General features: G+C 33.1%; 1 protein-coding gene and 1 long non-coding RNA gene across 5 annotated transcripts; one reads left to right on the top strand and one right to left on the bottom strand.

Moving 5' to 3' along the window:
* Positions 1-4486: 4486 nt before the first annotated feature.
* LOC122583998 lies at positions 4487-5552 on the bottom strand. 2 transcript variants are annotated; one of them, XR_006321370.1, is made up of 2 exons: positions 5309-5552; positions 4487-4749 (listed from the first exon to the last, which is right to left on the bottom strand). It is a non-coding gene; the product is annotated as an uncharacterized LOC122583998 (long non-coding RNA). The 2 variants fall into 2 exon arrangements; XR_006321371.1 differs by having other exon boundaries at positions 4487-4754.
* A 10378-nt stretch (positions 5553-15930) lies between these two features.
* Positions 15931-21468, top strand: LOC122582449 (F-box protein At4g00893-like). Of its 3 annotated transcripts, none has more exons than XR_006321184.1 (4): positions 15931-16105; positions 17322-17602; positions 18445-19594; positions 19683-21468. XR_006321184.1 is itself a non-coding variant. In XM_043754840.1 (4 exons), exons 3-4 carry the CDS (start codon positions 19500-19502, stop codon positions 20452-20454), a joined length of 867 nt encoding a protein of 288 aa, XP_043610775.1. In that variant the 5' UTR covers positions 16130-16319; positions 17322-17602; positions 18445-19499; the 3' UTR covers positions 20455-20995. The 3 variants fall into 3 exon arrangements, 1 of the variants encoding a protein (XP_043610775.1); XR_006321183.1 differs by lacking the exon at positions 15931-16105 and adding an exon at positions 16119-16319; XM_043754840.1 differs by lacking the exon at positions 15931-16105 and adding an exon at positions 16130-16319 and having other exon boundaries at positions 19683-20995.
* The last annotated feature ends 1299 nt before the right edge of the window (positions 21469-22767 follow it).

The following is a 22767-nucleotide window of genomic DNA, read 5'->3' on the forward strand; positions in this document are numbered from 1 at the left end:
ATGATCCTCCGGCGACGACGACCATCTTCGACGAGACTTACACATGTGCAAGTACAACTTACCCATGTGTAAGTTGACTTTTTGGTGAGAATCACGTTCGTTTTCGGGTGGATACGGTACGGGCCAGAGGCCCTAATCCGTTCTACGCTGACCGTCAAGGGAAGCATATGGGAATCGTATGGATTTGATGGGCGGCGATCCAAGAGATGGTGACGGTTTACTATGGTACGGGCGAAGCCCTTGATGGCGGCGCCGGCGCCGTGGTTGGGGTGGTCGGAGATGATGGTGGCTGGTGGTGTTTGTCTCGCGAAGGAAAAAACCTAGAAATTTTAAACCCTAAAATGCTAAAAAAGTTGTACTTACACATGTGTAAGTCTCGGCGGAGATGGTCGCCGTCGCCGGAGGATCGTGGTGGTGGTCGGAGATGATCGTGGTGGTGGTGGTCGGAGATGGAAGAAAAAAAGAAGAAGGAGGAAATACCTTATATTTTTTGTACTTTTTCAAACCCTTTTACTAAAAATAACTTTTTTTTCTCTCTATATATATATATATAATGCAATGAAGATTTGAGTAGTGGAATGTAAAACTGGAACATTGACAGAAACATTTAACTTGTTCGTCTGTCAATATCATGTCAAAGCATGCTCTTGTAACAATTTTCTAACAATACAATCATATAAATTTCTTATAGTTTGGAATTTTTTTTCCATGAAAGTTTTAAATTATATACAGTAATTGTTATCAATTACTTTTTGTTGTTTTCGAAAATAAGGTTTGGGATGTGCACCAAGTCCTTTGTAGAGTGCAATTCTATATGGGTAATAATTGGGTATACATATTGTTCAGGGCAAAGCCCTTTTACCAACAACAAACAAAAAAAAAACAACGGTTAACATGTGTGATGTGTCATAACACACTTGCACCAACAAAGGTCTAACTACAGTCCTACAAGAAATCAAATCTATATAACATTCGAGTAGCAAAATAGAAATCAAGTAGCAAAACAGTAGCACTTCTAGCTAGCAATGCTGAAAATTAATAGAAATATATATTGTTTTTTGGGTGGCTTTTTGATTGGCCAAGAAGTTAAAACTTGAGCAAGTGCAGTTTGGTCAAACTACCAATAATATTTGCTTTTTTCATGAGATGAATTCTAACTTGAGATGAAATGGCAGGGTGAGGTAGCCATTAGTCATCGTAAGGAGTTTATATGGTCGTGAAAAGGAAGTCTTACACCTCTTTGTACAATGTACACCTTAGTCGATCACAAGTTCTTTGAGTTCTACAAGGTTGAGCTTTAATGACTGCAAGCAATTGGTTGATAAAGATAAGTTAAGGGTTAGTAATTGGAAAAATAAGTTTCTATCTTATGCCGGGAGAATGCAACTTATTGCTTACTTGATCAGTTTCTTTGTAACCAAAGCAGACTGTGAAAGAGTGTTTAAAGGGTTTTTATGGTGCCAGGGGATTTGACTAAAGGAAAGGCAAAGATCTCCTGGAAAACTGTGTGTAAAGCTAAAGATGAGGGTGGTCTGGGCTTAAAGAACATTGGGGTATGGAATGAATTAAGCTCTAATGGTTAAGCATATTTGGAATATTGCTTGTTCCTGTAGTTCTCGATAGAGACGATAGAGTGGTTTGAAAGGTCAATAATGTAAGGGAGGTCGACTTTGCAGTTAAATAGATGTGGGGACGACTTTAAGGGAAATGGAACTAAAGTGCAGTGGAGTAAAGTGGCGGTGTGGTTCACACAAGATATTCCTAGTCACATGTTCATATGCGGATATATGCCTGTAAATGGAAAGCTCCAAACTCAAGACAGAATATTGGTGTGGAACAAAGATACAAGCATGAAATGCTCATTGTGCAATGACGGTATAGAATCACATGAACACCTCTTCTTCCAATGTAAATTAAAACTATTTGGGACAAGATGAAGAAGAAATACTATATAACTGGGATGCCTGGAGATATATATATATATACCCTTAAATGTACAAACAATGTAATGATCAATGTTGTGGGGAGGCTAGTGTTAGGTGCCACTGTGTATAACATTTAACAAGAAAGAAATGCAAGGATGTTTACTAATAAATCAAGAAGTGAATCTGCCATGATTGAATGCATAAGTAATTATGTCAAAATGTGACTCATGGGGTTGAAAGTCTGCAAAACCATGCAGGTGTTTAGGATGTATAAGTGAGGAGTTAAACTGAACTTTGTGAACAACGAATGGAATAACAACTGTCTGGAATGAGTTTGGTCATGGTGAGACAGTGGAGAGGTTAAGAAGATCCAGGGGACTGTTTTGGCCTTTGAAATGATCATTGAATATAGTATAGAAAGTAGAATAGTGTTAATTGTGCATGAGTTGCTAATTGATATAATAAGTTGGTTTTTTTCCAACTTATCTCATTGTAATCATATGTAAATATTTGATATTTTTTTTGTAATATATATTTACCTTTCAGGAAAAAAAAATTCCCTGGACATCAATGGTTGAGCAGGTATGACTCATGTCAAATTCAAATCTTGGCTAACTTCTAGTTCTTTGTAATGCGAGCAATTGATTTGGGACTCTTTGCGGGAAACTTGTGGAATTACTAGAGAGCGACATTTTCATATTTCCACTTGTAGTAGTTTCTCACACTGAAACGATCCTTGTAAGTCTATCTTCATAGGTAGTTCATCATAGTCAACATGGGCAAACACCATTAACGAGTATATATATAGCCGTAAATTGTGAGTGGCGGATTGAGTTTTTGGTTTACTATCAAGCTATTGGGATTTTTTGAATCCTACTGGTGTATTTATGACAACATGGTTAATGGTTTGAAGCATTGATTCGTATAAATTGTCGAAAGACATTGACTTAGATTTGTCATGTTCATATCTTATCCGACCCAAAATAACAATTTTATAAGCCTTGCGATTTTCTTGTAGAAGGTTTGTTTTATTTTTGTTAGACTTATATATTGCTTTGTTGAATTGTATGCTACGTGTCAAGTTTAGTATAAATACTGTGATGATTTGAATTAGTAATCGACTGCTATTTTGTGTATAGAGTTTGTAACAATTGGTTGGCTGGACTAATTAATTAGTATGTTGACTTGTATGCTACGTGTCAAGCTCAGATTCCAGGGATTTTGCAAAAATCACAAACCGATGATTAATTATTCTTTCTATTTCAGCATCGTAACCCGAAAAGGGAGTTCATTCATGCACTGCAACTCATCAACCTTGAGTGAGTATTTAAGACTCTCTCTCTCTCTCCAAATTTACTACCAGATGCCACTAAACAATGATAAAAAAAACTAGTATAATAACTTTGTTCATTTTTGTTCTTGTAGGTTAAATGAGTCGTTGTGCACTGTTCCGTTTTCTCTAGTTTATTTCTTAATAACTTTGTTTAGAACTATAGTAACGGTTGTTATGCTACAAACAATATACAAACATGCCACTTTTGACTAGTTCGGTTGAGTTCATGATATAAATTCATGAAAGGGTTGAATAGCAAGAGTCAGATTTTGTGTTTATATCATGACTTTATATAATGAACTAGACAAAAGTATTATGTTTGTATATTATTTGCAGCATAACAACCGTTATGTTAGTTCTAAACAAAGTTATTAAGAAATAAACTAGAGAAAACAGAACAATGCACATCGACTCATTTAGCCTATAAGAACAAAAATGAACAAAGTTATTATACTAATTTTTTTTATCATTGTTTAGTTGGATCTAGTAGTAAATTTGTGGGGGAAGAGAGAGAGAGAGAGACTTAAATACTCACTCAAGGTTGAGGAGTCACATGTGCATGAATGTACTCCATTTTCGGGTTTGGATGCTGAAATAGAAAGAATCATTAATCATCCATTTGTGTTTTTTATAAGCAAAACCCCCGAATTAATCATCCATTTGGTACGTAGCATACAATTCAACAAACAAAACAATAAGTCCAACAAACCAATCTAACAAACTCTATAAACAAAATAACAGTCAATTACCAATCCAAATTATCACAACATTTACACTAAACTTGACACATAGCATATAGTTCAACAAACCAATATATAAGTCCAACAAAAATAAAACAAACCTCCTACAAAAATTCGCAAGGCTTATAAAACGGTTGTTTTGGTCCGGATAAGATATAAACATGACAAATCTAAGTCAATGTCTTTCGACTTCCGTTAGAAGCACACTTCAGACTCACAAATCTAAGTCAATATCTTTCGACTTCCATTACAAAAACAACTTCTTCCAAATTCACATATCATTATTATATTACCTAATTTCTTTCTTCATCTTTTATCAATTTCTTTAGGAGTTTCCAGTAAGAAATGACTGGTTCCAAATTTCCACAAAGAATCTCCAAATCTAACCTTAGCTTCCTCAATTAACCCCCAATACCTATTTGTCAAAATAAATATAAATTGAATCTGACCTCTAGTGATCCAACTGTTCAAGAGATACACATATATCATTTAAAGATAAAATAATAATCCAAATCACCACAACATTTACACTAAACTTGACAAGTAGCATACAACTAGTATTTTAACCCGCAACAACAAAACACGTTTTTTACATGATAAAGTTTTGGATACAAACATGATAAGGTAAGTAACAAACATTTATTCACGTTGACAACGAACTTACAAAATACATATCAAACTGTATTAGTTGAATGTTCTAAGATTGAATCATATAAACGACATATTCGGCAAACATGTGATCACCTTAGTCCTGTGCTAAGACAATAACAAAACTTTCAGCAATGGATGTATATTGAATGATTAATGCTAGGAACAACAAGTAATGCCTATTATCAAGATTCTAACAGAAAACATAGATACTTTGTTTTTTTAGAAAAATAAAATAAAAGTTATAAAGACATACACGAAACCGACACAAAAAATTATTATCACCTAAAATTTATATATACATAGATTAAATCATAAGAGCAAGCCAAATATATAGAAAAATTGTAAAACCACAATTCAATAGAAAAATTACCATCTCCTAAAATCTATCTGAACAGTTATATATATGGGTAAAGTCATATATTACCAAAGAAATACACCAAATTTATCTAAAAACAATATCATAAGCCGAATCAATAGATGGACACAAAACCACAATCCCATCCCAGTATTCTTTGAACATATGCATATTAGGGAAAATATAATTAAACTTTCCAACTTAGTTGTTCAAAAGCATAATAGCAAGAAAAGCAAAGAAATGCGTATATAAATTCTTTTTTATCCTAATCCAAAACGAAAACCAAAAACCATAAACTACTTACTAGTGAGAAATAATATGTTTATAAATTTATGAAAGTAGTCTAAACCACTTGCAGCTCATAATCCTCACCACTACAGATCCGCCACTAGAATGGACGGAGATCAAATCTGTCGTGAGATCTATGTGTTGTTGTGTGTGTGTTAGTATCTGAAATTGTTAAATTGATGAAAAGAATTTTAAAAAAGAAAGAAAGTTGTTGATGTTCCTGTTTTAAGGTTTATGGCTCCCGGGATATGACCGTGGAGTTGAGGGGTTGAAATATATATGTAAACATTTTTAGCGTTGTAGGTGTGTTTACAATAAGAGAACATTAAATGTTTATGACAAACATTAAATTTTTATCTACCGCTCAACTAATTCATGACAAACATTAAAGTTTTGATCTGCCACGAAATTAATTCATATATAACATTGTTAAAGTTTAATAAATGGTCACGTAAGTTTTAAAATAGTTCATCTACCAAACATTAATTTTATGATAAATATTAACTTTTTTACCTACCAAACAATTCATTCATTCATTGAACTTTGGTGGATGGTTACATAAATTTTGAAATATCTCATCTACCTACATTAAATTTATGATATGCATTAATTAAAACATAAATAACATTAAAAATCATAATAAAATTAGATGTATATACACAAATTAAAAATATATATCAAAACAACAATAAAAACTTAAAACAAACATGCTAATCTATTTTTCGTTGACATCCGTTCCAAATGTAATTGGTATGATCACCTTCAAGATTATGATGGTTTTCTCGTTGACGTGGTTGGTGCAAATTCTTAAGACACATTTGACGAAATTTGTCAAATGTTCGGCCTTGTAGGTTAGTAGGTCTTTGTTGCGCTACTTGACATGTAACGTTCATAAATTCAGAGGCACGAGAATTGAAATAGGTGACATAAACTTTGGGTTTTTTTTATGAAGTATACTTGGTTACTAAAAGTGTTATTACTAGTAAGACATATTATTATATAATATCCTTATTATTATATATATTTTTTTATTCTTGTATTATATTTATGCTATATGTTAATCGTTTTAATATCCATTTATGTACATTTCTTTGAGCACGTGTTTACAAATCTGTTATGCATACACTTAGTACAAGCTATAAACAAAAAAAAATGATAATTTAATATGCCTAAATGATATGCTTAAATGTGTGTTTAACAATAAGTAGTAGACACATGACAAAATTAATGATGAAGATAAAGTAAAAAAAGTAATGTAGTTTTGCTTTGAACTTTGAAGGATGGTCTTTTTATTAAGTTATGTAAATTTCCTATAGTGATTGATATACCAACTACAATATTGATGACAAGGAGTAGTTTTTTTTTTGAACATTAAAAAAGAAATTTTATTGATATAAACTTTAGCGAGAAGCTAAGAGAAGCATACTATCAGAGAAACGTATAAAAGTAAAAATTACAAATTGAAACTACTCCATTGGGGCCAGTTGATTCCTATGGAGGTCGATCTATTCGATAACCATTGAAAGCTCTTGCCTTTCAGGTCTCTTATTGCAAACCGAGTAGATGGCTGTTTTGCAGAGAATATACAATCGTTCCTGCATTTCCAAATCGTCCAGTAGTATGCGAGATGAATAAGGTGAATAAGTCTTTGCTTTCGAGGGGTTGTGCCCAGGGGAAACTGGGGTTTGAGGAGCTGCTTTAGATTAGTAGGATTTGGGCTATTTGTTTTGCACCAAGATTGAATGTAACTCCAGAGGATTTTCACGAATTGGCAGTGAATGAACAAGTGTTCGGTTGACTCATTGTGGAGATTGCATAAGGAGCAGATTAAATATGTAATGGGGATGTTCTTGTTGACGAGCTGATCATATGTTGGTATGCGCTCCATTTCAATTCTCCAACCTAGAACATTGACTTTAATAGGAGCGAGCTTGTTCCAAGGGAACACCCAATGCTTGGGTCCAAATGTTGCTGTTTGAATGCATAATTTCATGGATTTATCTATGAAACCACGTGAGGAATCTAAGGACCAGAGCCATGAGTCGTTTGCGGTGGAAAGCTTCACACCTTGTAATCTTGAAAGCATATCTTGGGGCTGATATAACTCGGTAGACGAAGATGGTGGGCGTGACCAATACCACACCCATTGCGAAAAGGCACCTTGTCCTGTACAACGATCTCTGACCCGACAATCTTTATATTTCTCTAGTCTAAACAAATCGGGTAAGAGAGGTATAAAGGTTTGTTGCTGAGCCAATTATCTATCCAGAATTTGAGTCGATCACCATTGCCCAAGACGCCTGAAAACAAGCATCAAGATTGATGTTAAACTCGGACAGGTGGGAGCTCAATCCAACAATGGATTTCCAAGCTCCCACAAGGTTATTCCTGACTGGTAGGGGAGTGCAATTCCTGGAAGAAGCATGTATAGCCGTAACAACTCAGCCCCAAAGACTATCCGATTCCATTCGAAAACGCCACCACCATTTAGTTAAAAGAGAAAGGTTTTTGCTTTGTAAACTACCCAACCCAAGTCCACCCGAGTCAACAGGGGAGATCACCCTGTCCCATGAAACCCAAGGTATTTTTTAATTCAATGAAGAACCCCCCCCCCCCCCCCAAAAGAAAGCTCTACGAATAGAATCAAGTTTAGAATCACACTTACCGGAGCCTTATACATGGAGAAAAAAATATGTAGGAAGACTGTCAAGCACTGACCGGATGAGGGTTATGCGACCGCCGAGGGAAAGAGTGGAAGCTTTCCAAAGCGAAAGCCTGGTTTCAAAGGTTTTGATAATAGGGGCCCAATTTTTCACAAGGTTCATATTGGCACCAACTGTTAAACCAAGATAGGTAACGGGAAATTGCCCAAGGTTGCACTTGAGAGTAGTACAGGAGGTTTTGCATGCTTCCTGTGAGAGTTTGAGGCCGAAAAAGGATGACTTGTGAGGATTAATCTTGAGCCCAGAAACAAGGTGAAAGCACCTTATAATTTTAGAGATATTAAGAAGATTTGTAGCCGACCATCTGCCAAGAATCATTGCATCATCGGCATACATCAAATGGTTTATATTGGGCCCGTTATTTGGGAGTTGGATGCTGGATATCATACCCAATATGAAGGCCCGAGTCAAGATGTTTGAAAAATCTTCCATCGCAATTATGAACAAGAAAGGGGAGAGTGGGTCGCCTTGCGGGACGCCCCTCTCGCAATTGAATTCTTGTGTAGGACAACCATTGATAAGGACTGAGGATCTCGTGGAATGAAGAATACCTTTAATTCATCTAAGCCAACGCAAAGGATAGCCCATCTGGTCCATCATGGAGATGAGGAAATCCCAATTCACATAATCGAATGCCTTTTCAATGTCAATTTTCAGGCAAAAAGTCTCATGTTTGCTTTTCTTTAACCAATTAAAGATCTCGTTGAGCATTAGAGGGTCGTCCAAAATATTACGCTCGCTAAGGAAGGTTGATTGAGTTGAGGAAATTACCTTTTCAATATTAATCTCTAACCGATTAGCCAAGTTTTTTGAGATGATCTTCCTAATGCATCCAATCAAGGTATAGGACGATAATCAACGAGGGTTTTAACTGATGATTTTTTGGGGATTAAAGTGATGAAAGAAGAGTCGCAACCACGACTAATGCTTCCTGTTTCATGGAAGTCGATCATTATTGACAATAGATCAAACTGTAGTAAATCCCAGAACTTTTTGATAAAGCCAAAATTGAAACCGTCTAGGCCAGGAGCCTTGTCACTATCACAATCCCAAACTGCTCTCTTAATTTCTGCCAAAGAGAAAGGGGAAATAAGAAGGTTTGCGTCTTCCTTTGGGAGAGTTTTAAGCCTGAAACACTTCAACTTGGGCCTATCTTTAATGGGCTCTGTGAACTTCTGTCTCTAATACTAGGAGGGTCGATATGCCATTGGCCATCAATTTCTAAACCAACCAGTCTATTTTTGGAAGTTCTGCAGTTGATATAACGATGGAAAAAAGACGAATTTTCATCCCCATATTTGATCCACCTAGCACGAGATTTTTGATGAAGGTCTTGCATTTTAGCATGCTCTGGTTCAAGCAGCTTATCCTTTGTCTCAATCCACAAAGCCAATTCATCACCTGTATAATAATAATCTCTGATATCTACATGGGAGTCCAGTGCTGCAAGTTGATCGGTGAGTATAGTGGATTGGAGGTTTTCATGGGAGTGTAATTCTCGATTTCAGGTTTTGAGGTTGGTTTTGAGCTTTTTGAACTTGGCGTTTAGAATTTGGTCTAGGTGACCAAAAAAAGGCCCTGATTCGATAGAGGTGGTAATGAGTTCGGTTATACCCGGTTTGTTCAGCCAAGAACTGAAAAAACGGAAGAGGGATGGACCAAAATCTTGGACTGTGGTGGTTAGAGTAGTTAACTTTTTGTTTTAGTAAGTAATTAATTCATTTATTTACCATTGTTGAATTTTAATAAATGGTCATGCAATTTTTAAAATAATTCATCTTTCAAGGATAAATTTATAGATAGAGTAAACTGCATTTTTTGTCCTTCAACTTGACACGTTTTACACTTTTCGTCCCTAAAGTAAAAAAATAGCATAAAAAGCCCTAAACTTGACACTTTTTTTTAATTTTTCGTCCGCGAGATAAGGGTGTTAGTTTTTTACCGTTAAGATTGCCAAACATTGGTTAGTTTTTTTTCACTTTTCGTCTTTTTTTTCACTTTTTATTTTTGAAAATGTCAAAACTTCTCAGCAATGTAAAAATCGTATAGGAGTAGGCAACGAATTTTAAAAGAAACTATTAAATGAGTAAGATTAGTATCAAATAATACATAAAAAGCACGGATATCTATGAACACATGAAGATATATTGAGCGAGATAATTACATAAAGGTACAATTAATATGATGAATAAATAAAGTTAAAACATAATATGTCATCTTTATCAATGTACTAAAATACGTTTGGGGTATTCAATAAGTGACGCGTGACAATATATTAAAACGACGTATGTCTCTATTAGGCTATACTTATGTTTTTAAAAAAATTCTTTTAAGATAACATTAATAAACAATAAATATTCATAGTTTTAGTATTGTTAAAATTAATATTATATTTATTATGATCATATCTAATTAAATATCTATATCTATATACATATTAAAACAGTAGAATTCCTAGCTTTTTAAAACTCTCTTCAATTTAAAGCTATTTTAAAAATTTGCCACATAGATTTTTATCCTATGTGTCATCTTCATATTTTTTTTCACGATATTTATTTATTTAAGAAACGAAAATTATTAAATATATTGGTATGTAACAAAATAAAAATTTGAAATTAATAAAATTGATTTTGTTTCCTAAAAACCAACATTAGTTTTAGTAAGTAGATTATAATTGGGTGGACACCAACACCATCATATATTTTCTTTTAAGTTGGTTTTTATTTCATCTTCGAAATTCTGTCAATTTTTATGTGTTTTATACATTTATCTTTAAAACTTTATTAGTTGATTAGTTATGGACAACTAAACCTTTTCTTTCTTTTTATTAATTTGATTAGACGATTAATTGTTTATTTCAAGTTAATTTTGACATTATAATTTATGGTTCTTATCATCATTTTTCTCATCCTAACTATTTTTTATTTCTTCAATTCTATATCTAGGTGTATGAAAATTAGATGCTTAAGTTTATACTTTTTTTCATTAATCTGCTATAATTAATTTTTTGGTTTTGGTTTTGATTTTGACATGGTTATCCATTAAAACTTATTGGAAATATTGATAATAAATTTTGATTTTAAATATTTGACTTTGACTTTTAAAGACTTGATGATAAGATTGAATGTCTATTCTACATTTTCACATTTTGTTAAGTTTACGAACATTAGACTTTGGAATAAGATTTATATATGTATTTCTACAGATTTTATGCTTTAATGCATTATTATATATTAGTTCATGTTCATTTTTATTCTTTTATACGTAGGTTATTTTAAATAGCCGCACATCGTGCGGGTAAAAGACCTAGTGTGTATATATATATGGTGGCTATCAAATGAGAACGAAATTAAAATGAGAACAAATGAGAACACTTAAAAATTACAGTTTGATGCATTAAAAGTCCATAAAACTGACATAGTGCATAATTAATTATCATTATTTAAGTGTTTAACAACACATTGATCCGTCAAAATAGAAAAAATCACGTTTTTTGTTGGATGCATCATTTTGATGAATATGCATCCAAGATGGATGCACAAAAAAACATGTTTTTTCAATTTTGACGGATCAATGTGTTGTTAAACACTTAAATAATGATAATTAGTTAAGCACTATGTTAGTTTTATGGACTTTTAATGCATCAAAGTGATGTTTACAAACTGAAAAGCAAATTGGTCATTCAATGGCCTTTGAAACTCTGGTCATATCTTATTATCTTTATTACCTGCAATTACTCAATCCCTATCAATAAGTATATCATATGTTTTTTTTTTAACACTATAGTGAAAACCTGTGCGATGCACAGCTTAAATTATTTTTTTTGTCAAACGCTTTATGTACGAATGTGGACAACCCTGTTAAATATCAACTTACAAAGACAAATGGACAATACTATTAAATCAAAATTTGAAGAAACTTTTGACCCAATCAATCCATAGATCCTAATTTAAGGCAACCCAAATCAAAGACAAACTCATGCATTCATAATTCATAAACCTATGCTTGTAAGATATAGTCCACTATGCTCTTGCAACCCTTGCACTTGAAATGACCAGCCCCCCACTCAATACCCTTGCGACACTTGCCGCCCGTGCACGTGAAGAGATACCAACTATGGGTGATTCTGTCACAACTCCAGAGGAGATGTGGATGGAATAGCATTATGTTTTGCATTTGTTTTGTAATTTTCATGTATATCCATGTATGACATAAGTGGTTAACATAAATATCAATTGTAAGGAAGAAACTGAGAATGTATTACATACATCATAATCGTGTCTAATTCTGCCTAATTCATTTCCTTTATGAGATTCGGCCACCAGTGCATCATTTGTCTCTATTTCTTTCTATCAAGAAAGAAGAGAGGATGCAGTAAATCTGTAAAAGAATTAAAAGTAATTTGTGAGTGAATATTGAAGTAACATCCAAAAAGTTGGGAAATTTCTCCATCAATGGTTGCAAGTAGTTGAGAAAACACTAAAATTTTTTTGTAATTTGTACGCACCACTCGTTAAAAATGCGAAAAATTTTCCTAAGTTGTTCGCACTTAAAAGTGTGTATAAATAGTCTACACTAACAAGTGTGAAAAAAGTTACAAGTTTCACATTTAAAAGTGCGAAAAAATTTTTACACACTAATAAGTGTGTAAAATATTAGATTTGTACGCACTTTTATTTGTAAAGATAATTTTCTTCGCGGGTGATTTCTACGCATTATAGAAATCATTTCTTCGCAGGTGAATTTTACACAAGTGCGAAGAATTCGCTCGCGAAGAAATTATCTCCACACTTATAGGTGTGTAAAGTATAAAATTTGTACACACTTATTAGTGTGAACATTTTTCTTCACACTTTTAAATGTGAAGCTTTTAACTTTCTTCGCACTTTTTAATGTAAACTATTTTGTACACATTTTTAAGTGCGAAGTATTCAAAAAAATTTTACACACTTTTCAAAAGTGTATAGAATAAAGTGTGTAGAAATAATTAATTTGTTTTAGTGAAATAGTACACATTCCATCAAATAGGTAAGGAAGGTATACTTATATTTTTGGAAAAAACTTGTACAAATAAGAAACGGGAATGACTGTTAAAATATTTTGAGAGCATTAAAATTGTTATACAAACTCATCCACCATATCCCACAACCACTGACTTTATTATAAGAACCACCTCATGTAAAACCACCTAAAACAAATGGTCGAGGGTTCAAGTCCTATCTGGAACAAATGTGTAGTTAAAGTGTGTGAGTTTGCGATTCTTGAGTTCAAAAAAGTTATGATATTAGGCAATGGGTGGATGGCCAGGAATCAGGTTTTCAAAGGCAGGGGTCGTTACGGGTCCAAGGAAATATGATACTCTATGTTCCGTTTCTATATTTTGACATCTATACGACTTTTGCATGAACTAAACATCTTATAGTGGGAGTGATACTCATTGCTCACCGCACATATCAAAATACCAATGTAATTATAACCCATTAAGAACAAATATATTCTTGCCCCCTGAGAAATACAAATAAACATTGATCCTGCCTCTATTTCTGCAGGTTTGATTTTTAGCCGTTGCCGTGATTTATGCTTAAAGTTTTCTGTTTTTTTATAGTCTGTGCTTATGTAAGATAATGAATCCATTGGGGTTTCCCTTCTCATTCATCTCAATTTATAGAATTACAAATTACAATTAACTACCTTTAAATTATTACATTCGACTACCTCGAAATCTAAACTAATACATATACGGTCTAATATACCCCCGCAGTCTAAGGCGGAGGATTCCGGAGACTAAGACTGGACCAAAAATAATTTTTATTAAACTAAATTAGTACACATTTACACATCATGATATGAAGACAACACATACACATAAATCACTCCATAACATTTTATAAAAAGTAAATTCTACGTAGAGGTGCACAAAAAAACCAGTTAATCGAACCGATTCGAAAGTTAACCTATAATCGTAACCGGTTAGTAACTGATACAGTACAAACCGACTATAGGTTAGGAAAAACCGCCGGTTAGTAATCGGTTTGCACTTTTAAAACCAAAAACCGATTCCTTATCGGTTAACCGATAATCGGTTTTTATTTTTAGTTTTAACCGGTTAATCGATTAATTATATATAATTAGGATTGTTTTCTATTTTATACTTACCACTCACCACTTATTGAGTGATATATATATATATATATACATCGAGATATAAAAAGAAAGATGAAGTCACATACATCTGGAAAGAAAGAAAAAAGCATCGGAGACCGGAGAAAGAACCAACTGATCACCTCTTCAAGATCATCAAAAATATTACGTACTGTGTGGCTGTGTGCCTGTGTGTATATGTGTGTTCCACTAACCGCCCAGTCATATATATATATACATCGATATATGTGGCGGCCGTGAGGGGTAGATGATGATGAAGAGAAGTGGTGTTTGTGGGTAGATCCGGACGGAACAACTTGTTTTATGTTGAAAAAGAAAACCCCTTTTGGCTTATATATTATTGATAGTGGGTGGTTAAAAAAATAACCTATTAGGTTAACCGGTATCGATTAACCGGTTATTATTAATCGAAACCGATTACACCGGTTAGTTTTTTAAAACCCAAACCGATTATTAACCGGTACCGGTTAACCGTAGTCGGTTTTTTTTTTTGAATAACCGGAATCGGTTACTAAAAAAAATAACCGGAACCGGTTAATCTTTTATTATACTAAAGCACAGTTGCTCTAATAACTTATCGACCAATCACAACTCTTGATTTCTTAATGTTGACTTTTTTTTTAATTTTGACTTTAATTTACACTTTTTTGTTTTCCATCACAAATTTACACTTTTTACCCAATAGTTTTAATATAATAAATAAATAATAATAGCTAATATATATCCAATAATATGTTATATCATATATATAAAATTAATTATATAAAAATAAATTAAATTTATTGTAAATATATTAAGATTTTAGTAGTAATTGGTACAATTTTAATTTTAATCTTTATCTTTATATATACTATAAGACAGTTGAACTAATGACTTATTAACCAGTCAAATCGCTCAGTTGTATCAAATAGACTCTCGCTTATGTCATCATTTAGATAAACTATAAATTAGAAATCCTAATAATCATTATCTAAATATATTATTATATTGGTATTTATATTAATTTATAAAAAAAAGTCTCATTAATTTACATTTTTTTTGTTTTCCATCAATAATTTACACTTTTTAACCCTAAATACTTAAATTATATTTATTTTTAGCCATCAATTTGAGAAGTTTTTCTTAAATTTTTTTAAAACGTTATAAAAAGTATTCTTATTTAGTTTTTTAAAGTTACAATTGCCACTCAAATCAAAAGTCCTAATTGTTCTCAAACAATATGAAAACAATGATAATTGTTATCTAATTATCATTGAACAGTGGTTGAAAATAAACATATTCATGTTATGGGTCGTATCATGATCAAACACGTATACTTGAATGTCAAATACGGGATCACAAGTATGTTTATATTTTAATTCATAATAATCTTTCATAATAATATCACATTATGAGTACAATTGGTTTCAAAAAATTATATAATAGAGAAATTATTGTAGCATGTGCCTTGTGGAATGACTATTACAAACATCTCATCAATGTGTATCAGTTAATAATGACTGTGACGAACATGTGGTTATTGTAATACAACTTGCAAAGTATATCATTTAGAACCGTGTATCTTCCAAATTATAAGTTTTAATGAATTAAATGTATGAAGGTCTAATATTGATAATATCGTAAACCCCGTGTCCAGTGTTGGACACAGGTTTAAAATATAGTCAATAAACTAATAGTAGCCATGGTGGTATAATAAAGTATTGCAAATTAAATAGGAAGGCCAAGTGAACTTTTTCCGAAAGTGTTACAAAGGCTGCTCAACAACTGATTAACCACTAGGTGAGATAATCGGGTTCGGGCTCTAGTAACAAACATTGAAATACAGGAGACCACGTACTATGCAACATCGGAAATTAACGTCGGAAATTATCCTCAACTTCTTGCACATGAGTATCCGGGAACAATGTTAAGGCTAAAAAATTATCCAGGTACAAACCACAGGGACGAAAAGTGTAATTAACTCTAATTATAATGGTCCATCTTCCTGTAGATACACACACACATATATGTATTTTTTCTGCCCCCGGCTTTCTACATGGAAGATCTTCTGTAAACCATACAAATTAAGTTACTTAATTTATAGTTATTCGTAAATAAAACTGTGTTGCAATAAATAATAATCGACGGGGAGTCTACTTTCAGGTACCAACTCGACCCTTTAATTCATTGATTTATGATTCTGTAGTTAATTTTATTACCTGATAAAAATCGAGTCTTTTTTAGGGGTTGCTTATCTTTGAAGCTTAATAATAAATCTTGTGGTTTTTGATTTGATACATAACACAGTAAGCTAGCTAGGCCAAACACCAGCTCAGTTGTTCATCTGATAAAGATGAACTGTATTTTTTTGTTGTTTATTTGATACAGAAATTTTAGTTTCTTTCTTTGATAAATTTTGAATCTTTTAGCTGTTTGTTAGATTAAAAGTTTGAGTCTTTGTGACTTTTAAGTTGTATATTTGCTATGCTTTCAGTTTTTTAGTTTCTTTCTTTGATAAATTTTGAATCTTTTAGTTGTTTGTTAGATTAAAAGTTTGAGTCTTTGACTTTTGAGTTGTATATTTGCTATGCTTTGAGTCTTTTAGTTACTTTTTTTTAAAATTGAATCTTTTAGTAGTTTGTTAGATAATATTTGAGTTGTTCTTAGCTGTTTGTTTGATATTATCCAAGCTTTTTAAGTTGCTTATTTGATAAAAATCGAGTCTTTTATTTGTTGTTTGATAGAAATTGAATCATGTAGTTGTTTGCTTAATAAAATTTTGAGGCTTTCTGAGTTGTATGTTTGATATACTTAGTTTTTTAGTTTTTTTTTTTAAATTGAATCGTTTAGTTGTTTGTTAGATGAAAGTTGAGTCACTTTTAGTTGTTTATTTGCCATAATCTGATTTTTTTTAGTTGCTTATTTGATAAAAATTGAGTCTTTTAGTTGTTTGGTTGATAAAAGTTTGAGTCTTTGTGAGTTATATAGTGGATATACTTTGAGTTTTTTAGTTGCTTTTTTTATGAAAACTGAATCTTCAAGTTGTTTGTTAAATTTTAGTCCTTTTTAGCTGTTTAATCTTGAGTTTTCTTAGTTGTTTGTTTGATAAAAATAGACTTTTTTATTTGTTTGTTTGTTTAATCTAATTCTGTTATCATTTTTTAGATTCGATGATGATGATGGAGCAGAATAAGCACGAGGAGGTTTGCAGTGATGATAATATATCGCGTCCTTTATCTGCAGTATATCCATGGCTTGGTGTTCAGAATGATCTAACTCACAAGTCTTTCTCCAACTTAGACAACCTGTTGTTTAAATACGAGTGTCGAATCCCCGAGTTGTCAGGGAAACGTATCGGAGGGTGTTTCCATGCGTGGATAATTCTATCTAACCATCCACACAATAATATTTGGTCTCTGTGGAACCCCTTGTCCACTTCTAACACAGTAAGCTAGCTAGGCCAAACACCAGCTCAGTTCATCTGATAAAGATGAACTGTATTTTTTTGTTGTTTATTTGATACAGAAATTTTAGTTTCTTTCTTTGATAAATTTTGAATCTTTTAGCTGTTTGTTAGATTAAAAGTTTGAGGCTTTGTGACTTTTGAGTTGTATATTTGCTATGCTTTCAGTTTTTTAGTTTCCTTCTTTGATAAATTTTGAATCTTTTAGTTGTTTGTTAGATTAAAAGTTTGATTCTTTGTGACTTTTGAGTTGTATATTTGCTATGCTTTGAGTTTTTAGGTTTTTTCTTTGATAAATTTTGAATCTTTTAGCTGTTTGTTAGATTAAAAGTTTGTGTCTTTGTGACTTTTGAGTTGTATATTTGCTATGCTTTGAGTTTTTTAGTTTCTTTCTTTGATAAATTTTGAATCTTTTAGCTGTTTGTTTGATAAAAGTTTGAGTCTTTGTGACTTGTGATTTGTATTTTTGCTATGCTTTGAGTTTTTTAGTTTCTTTCTTCGATAAAGATTGAATCTTTTAGCTGATTAGATGAAAAGTTTGAGTCGTTTTAGTTGTTTATATGGTATAATCTGAGCTTTTTAAGTTGCCTATTTGATAAAAATTGAGTCTTTTATTTGTTGTTTGATAGAAATTGAATCTTCTAGCTGTTTGGTTGATAAAAGTTTGAGTCTTTGTGAATTGTGAGTTGTATATTTGCTATGCTTTGAGTTTTATTAGTTTCTTTCTTTTATAAAAATTGCTTGTTTGATAAAAGATTTTGATTGTTTTTAGTAGCTTGTTTTGTAAAAAATGAGTCAGAATCTAGTTCTGTTATCTTTTTATAGATTCGATGATGATGATGATGAAGCAGAATAAGCACGAGGAAGTTTGTAGTGATGATAATAAATCGCCTCCTTTATCTGCCACATATCCATGGCTTGGTGTTCAGAACCTTGAAGATCTAATTCACGAGTCTTTCTCCAACTTAGACAACCTGTTGCTTAAATACCAGTGTCAGATCCCCGAGTTGTCAGGGAAACGTATCCGGGGGTGTTTCCATGGGTGGTTGATTCTCTCCAACCATCCACACAACAATATTTGGTCTCTGTGGAACCCCTTGTCCACTTCTAAAATCATATCTCTTCCTCCTTTGTTTTTGAAAGACGGAGATTATGATTCTATTCGCGAATGTTGTTTGTCTGCCCCTTGTGATAATCCAAATTCAGTTATCCTGTTAGCAAGAACCAATAAGCCTACCTTTGTATTTTGTCAACTATCTCCTAAAAAAGTAAAAAGCCTAAGAAAAAAGCCTAGATGGACCGAAATGTCATATGCTTATCAACTTAACAGAATAACCTGGGATGGACGTTCACTACATAGCCTGACTTTTTGCAACGGTCATATATATGCTTTATCTGACGACAATAGTATTGATCCGTTTGTCATACGGGTTGAAATTGTAGTCAAGGATAGAGAAGTTGTAGTACAACTATTACCGTTTGGGATTCTCCCTAATCTTCCTTCGTATCGTTTTTCCAAATGCCTTCATTTTCTGGCACAATCCCGTACAGAGTTGTTTTACATAGCAGTTGGTTTTCGTAGGGAAGCTGACAAAACACCCGGTGATGTGTTTTTGTATAAATGTAACATGATTAATGTAAACGGGAAGGTTTTCGAAATCCTCACATACTGGGACTTGAGTGGTGTGAAAGACTTGAGTGACAAATTATATTCAATTTGGAGATTGGAAGATACTAACCCAAGTGTGGGAAGAAGCGAAAGACCTTAATGAAGGGATATTTTTTGTTGGTCTTGCTCATGGCCACTCTGAGTATTACAACTCTGCAATTGGCTCGAAACTAGGGGTTATATACATTTCCATGATAAAGTGGACAGACTAATGTATTCTTATCACTTCAACAATAAAACCATCTTACAATCTCCCATGCCCTTTTCAGAGCTGCCAACAAGCCACATGTCAATGTCGGAATGCCGGTATTGCTTCCTTTCACTTGTGTTCTTATTTGTTATCATATATGTATATATGTGTTGGAAGTATGTTACTTAAAATCATATTGTGTAGGTTAGAAGATGACCATAGCGAAGCCATATTCACGGTTGATTCTAAACAACAAGATGATGAGATGATGATTAGCTTTATTACAAACAGTGAGGTTGAAGTTAGTGAGTCTCGCTTGCTAGATGTTCCATTTGAAATTCTGGAGATGCTTATGAAGTTTTGTGTTGGCGTGGAATACATGAAATTTCGTGCTACATGCAAAGGTTGTCATCTAGCAGCTCCTCTCATACAATGGCGTGACCAAACAGAATTAGATAGATTACAGAATTGTTCACTAGCTTCACTAGCTTCACCTTGGCTGATGGTTGTAGACCAAATTCTAGGTGTTATTACTTTCACAGATCCGCTGTTGGGTGGCAGCTACTTTACGAGAATTTCACAATTATCGATCACTGATGAAACAGTATATTGCTCCAGGTTTGGTTGGTTGTTGTTTAGAACCGATGTTTATTGTCTAGTGTTTTTTAACCCCTTCACAAAGGATCTCCGCGAACTTCCACGCGCGCGTAACAGGCACAAGCAGTTATGGTTCTCAGCTCCGCCTACTTCCCCTGATTGTATGGTGGTTGGATTTATTAATGGAGTGGTTGAGATCCATTATGTATCCGGAGAACCTATTTGGGATACCTATGAGGTAAATCTATTTTGTGAATCGTCCCCTATCTGTTTTCCAACATATCATGACGGCGATCTTTATTACTTGTATGAGATGGAACTAAGGGTTTTCAAATATTTGGGTGAAAATAATCTCTCTTCTGTAAGTTTTAATAGTTGAGGCCCCAAGAAGTTGCGAATCTTTGGCACAATATTTTTTGGTGAAATGTGACCAGCATCTTTTACTTGTTGCGTTGGGCGGGTTTGACGAACCCATCCAGGTATTCAAGTTGAATGATTCTAGAAGAGAATGGGATAAAGTAAATGGTGTAGGAAAGCACATGATTTATATCTGTGATACAACATGTATCTGCATTGAAGCTAAATTACCAGAAATGGAGAACAAGATCTACTTAGCCCAATTGAGTTCTAGAAACAAGAAGATAGTGTTTTACTCACTTGAAACAAGCACGTTTCACACGTTTGATGGTAAAAACATCCAAGAGAATTTAGGGGATGTTTTTGTGACTACGCATCTTTCCGCTCATACTTGGATTGAACCAAGATGGTTGAAGAGCCCATGAGTCTAGACCAGCGGAGTAAGTTATCTGTGAAAGTTCGTATAGCTAGCTGACTTTATTCTTCATATTATTTTATTTTCGTAACACTAAGGGCAATGTTGACATGTTGCTTTTTGAGGAAAAAAACTTTGAGTTTTGTTATTTTTATCTATTTTATAATCCCGACAAAAGAAAGATTTAGAGGAGCATAGTTCTACATGTTCCTGGCTAATCCGTACCCTAATTGCATAAGTGATGTTAAAGGTTTTGGGTGGATGATATGACTGTGTGGAATGGCAACAAATATCACAACAGCAACAAATGAGATGCATGTAGCTTCATGATTATCAACCTTTGTTTGAACTTTGATTTCTAAAAATGCAAGTTTTGGAATCAAGGATCATTAAAATATCAGACACATGCACTTCAGGCACGGCGGCACTGAAGAAGTTTGTTGACTCACTGCAACTTATAACATCTTCCGACTTGGTCCATGTAAAATCCAGAATACCAGATCAAATCATTGAAGTTGAGAATGTATATAATGTATTTTACAAGCTTATTTTCTTCCTGGCGTATAACTAATTAAAGCTTCTAATAATGCAGAGTTACATGAAGTAGTTTGTGCTGGTATAATTTCAAATGTTATCAAGCCTGCGTACCATCACTTTTACCAAAACTTTTGGAAAAAGAAACATAAAAATTGCTGGGCTTTCGGCTCAAACCTTGTCATAACCTATCTCAGTCCTAACCTAACTGTGATCGCTAGCCAAATTGGGTTTTAGCTCCAATCCCCCGCACTTATGAAGTCAAACAAAATTATTGCACCCACTTAATCATAAAAGGGGAGAGTACTAGTAGAATAGAAATAAGGTAATAGAATCTAAGAACACATTTAGTTGGGAGAAATTCAAAGAAAAAGAAATAAAATGAAATTGAGAAATGAAATGTAAAGAGCTGAAATAGATCGAGAAATTGAATAAACTCCCTTCTTTGGTACAAGAGAGAAATTAACCCGAGGAATCTGAATAGAATTAACTTCATTGTTTGGTAATTAAAAAGTAGAGAAATGGGAAATAAAGTGTATATTAGAAACCTGCTATATGATAGAAAACTGAAGATCAAGCATCAAAAATGTAACAACTCTATCGTACAACAACACGTGTATTAGTAGAAACCGGAAAAAGATCCACACTTAAGATCAACGCTTGTATTAGTAACACAATTTATAATTTATAGAAAACGAAGCTAGTACTTTTATTTTTTTCTTTTCTACATATAACCACAAAGACTCTACTAACTACTTGATAATTTTTTAGAGAAGCTTCGGTAGGTTAACAAAACATGAACAAAATTAGTGCTTATGATAACATAGACACATCCGATAGTTTCTAAAATATAGATCAACCCTTCAATTTATTTGATTTTTAAATCAAAAAAGTTATTTAGGTTTTCTATATATTAATAAGAATACAAAAAACCTTAAATTGCCAAAAAGCTTTCAAATTGATGGGTTACAACAACCAAGGGTATTAAAACCTGAAAAAGCATATAATGAAAACTGGATTTGATGATGGTAGAGCATAGTGGAAGATAGTAGAGAAGTAAAAGGATCTTGTAGATCTTTAAAGGAACATAAATTTTTTGATTTTGTAAGATGTGATATACATGCCTTGCACGTGAATTTTTGATCTTGTAGATCTTCAAAGGAAGTAAAAGTTGATTTCTTCACGAAATGAAGGGAAATGAAAATGCATACAAAGTGATGTATTGAATTATTGGGAATTCATACTTGTCCGCATCCCTTTCTCAGGCCCAGACAAACAAAGGAAATTAGTCCATTTCGATTCTTCTATTTCATTTCTCCTTGCCAAACAGTAGGAAATAAGATAGCATATAGTGTAGACTACGATCAAAAGAACACCGAACTCCCA

The sequence above is a fragment of the Erigeron canadensis genome, chromosome 9, assembly GCF_010389155.1.
Source record: "Erigeron canadensis isolate Cc75 chromosome 9, C_canadensis_v1, whole genome shotgun sequence".
In the NCBI taxonomy this organism is placed as follows: domain Eukaryota; kingdom Viridiplantae; phylum Streptophyta; class Magnoliopsida; order Asterales; family Asteraceae; genus Erigeron; species Erigeron canadensis.

Excerpts from the sequence above, each read along its gene's own strand:
- LOC122582449 (XM_043754840.1), top strand. The coding sequence starts at position 19,500 with ATGTATTCTTATCACTTCAACAATAAAACCATCTTACAATCTCCCATG. Across the intron at positions 19,595-19,682 it reads ATGTCAATGTCGGAATGCCG|GTTAGAAGATGACCATAGCG; the intron begins GTATTGCTTCCT and ends CATATTGTGTAG.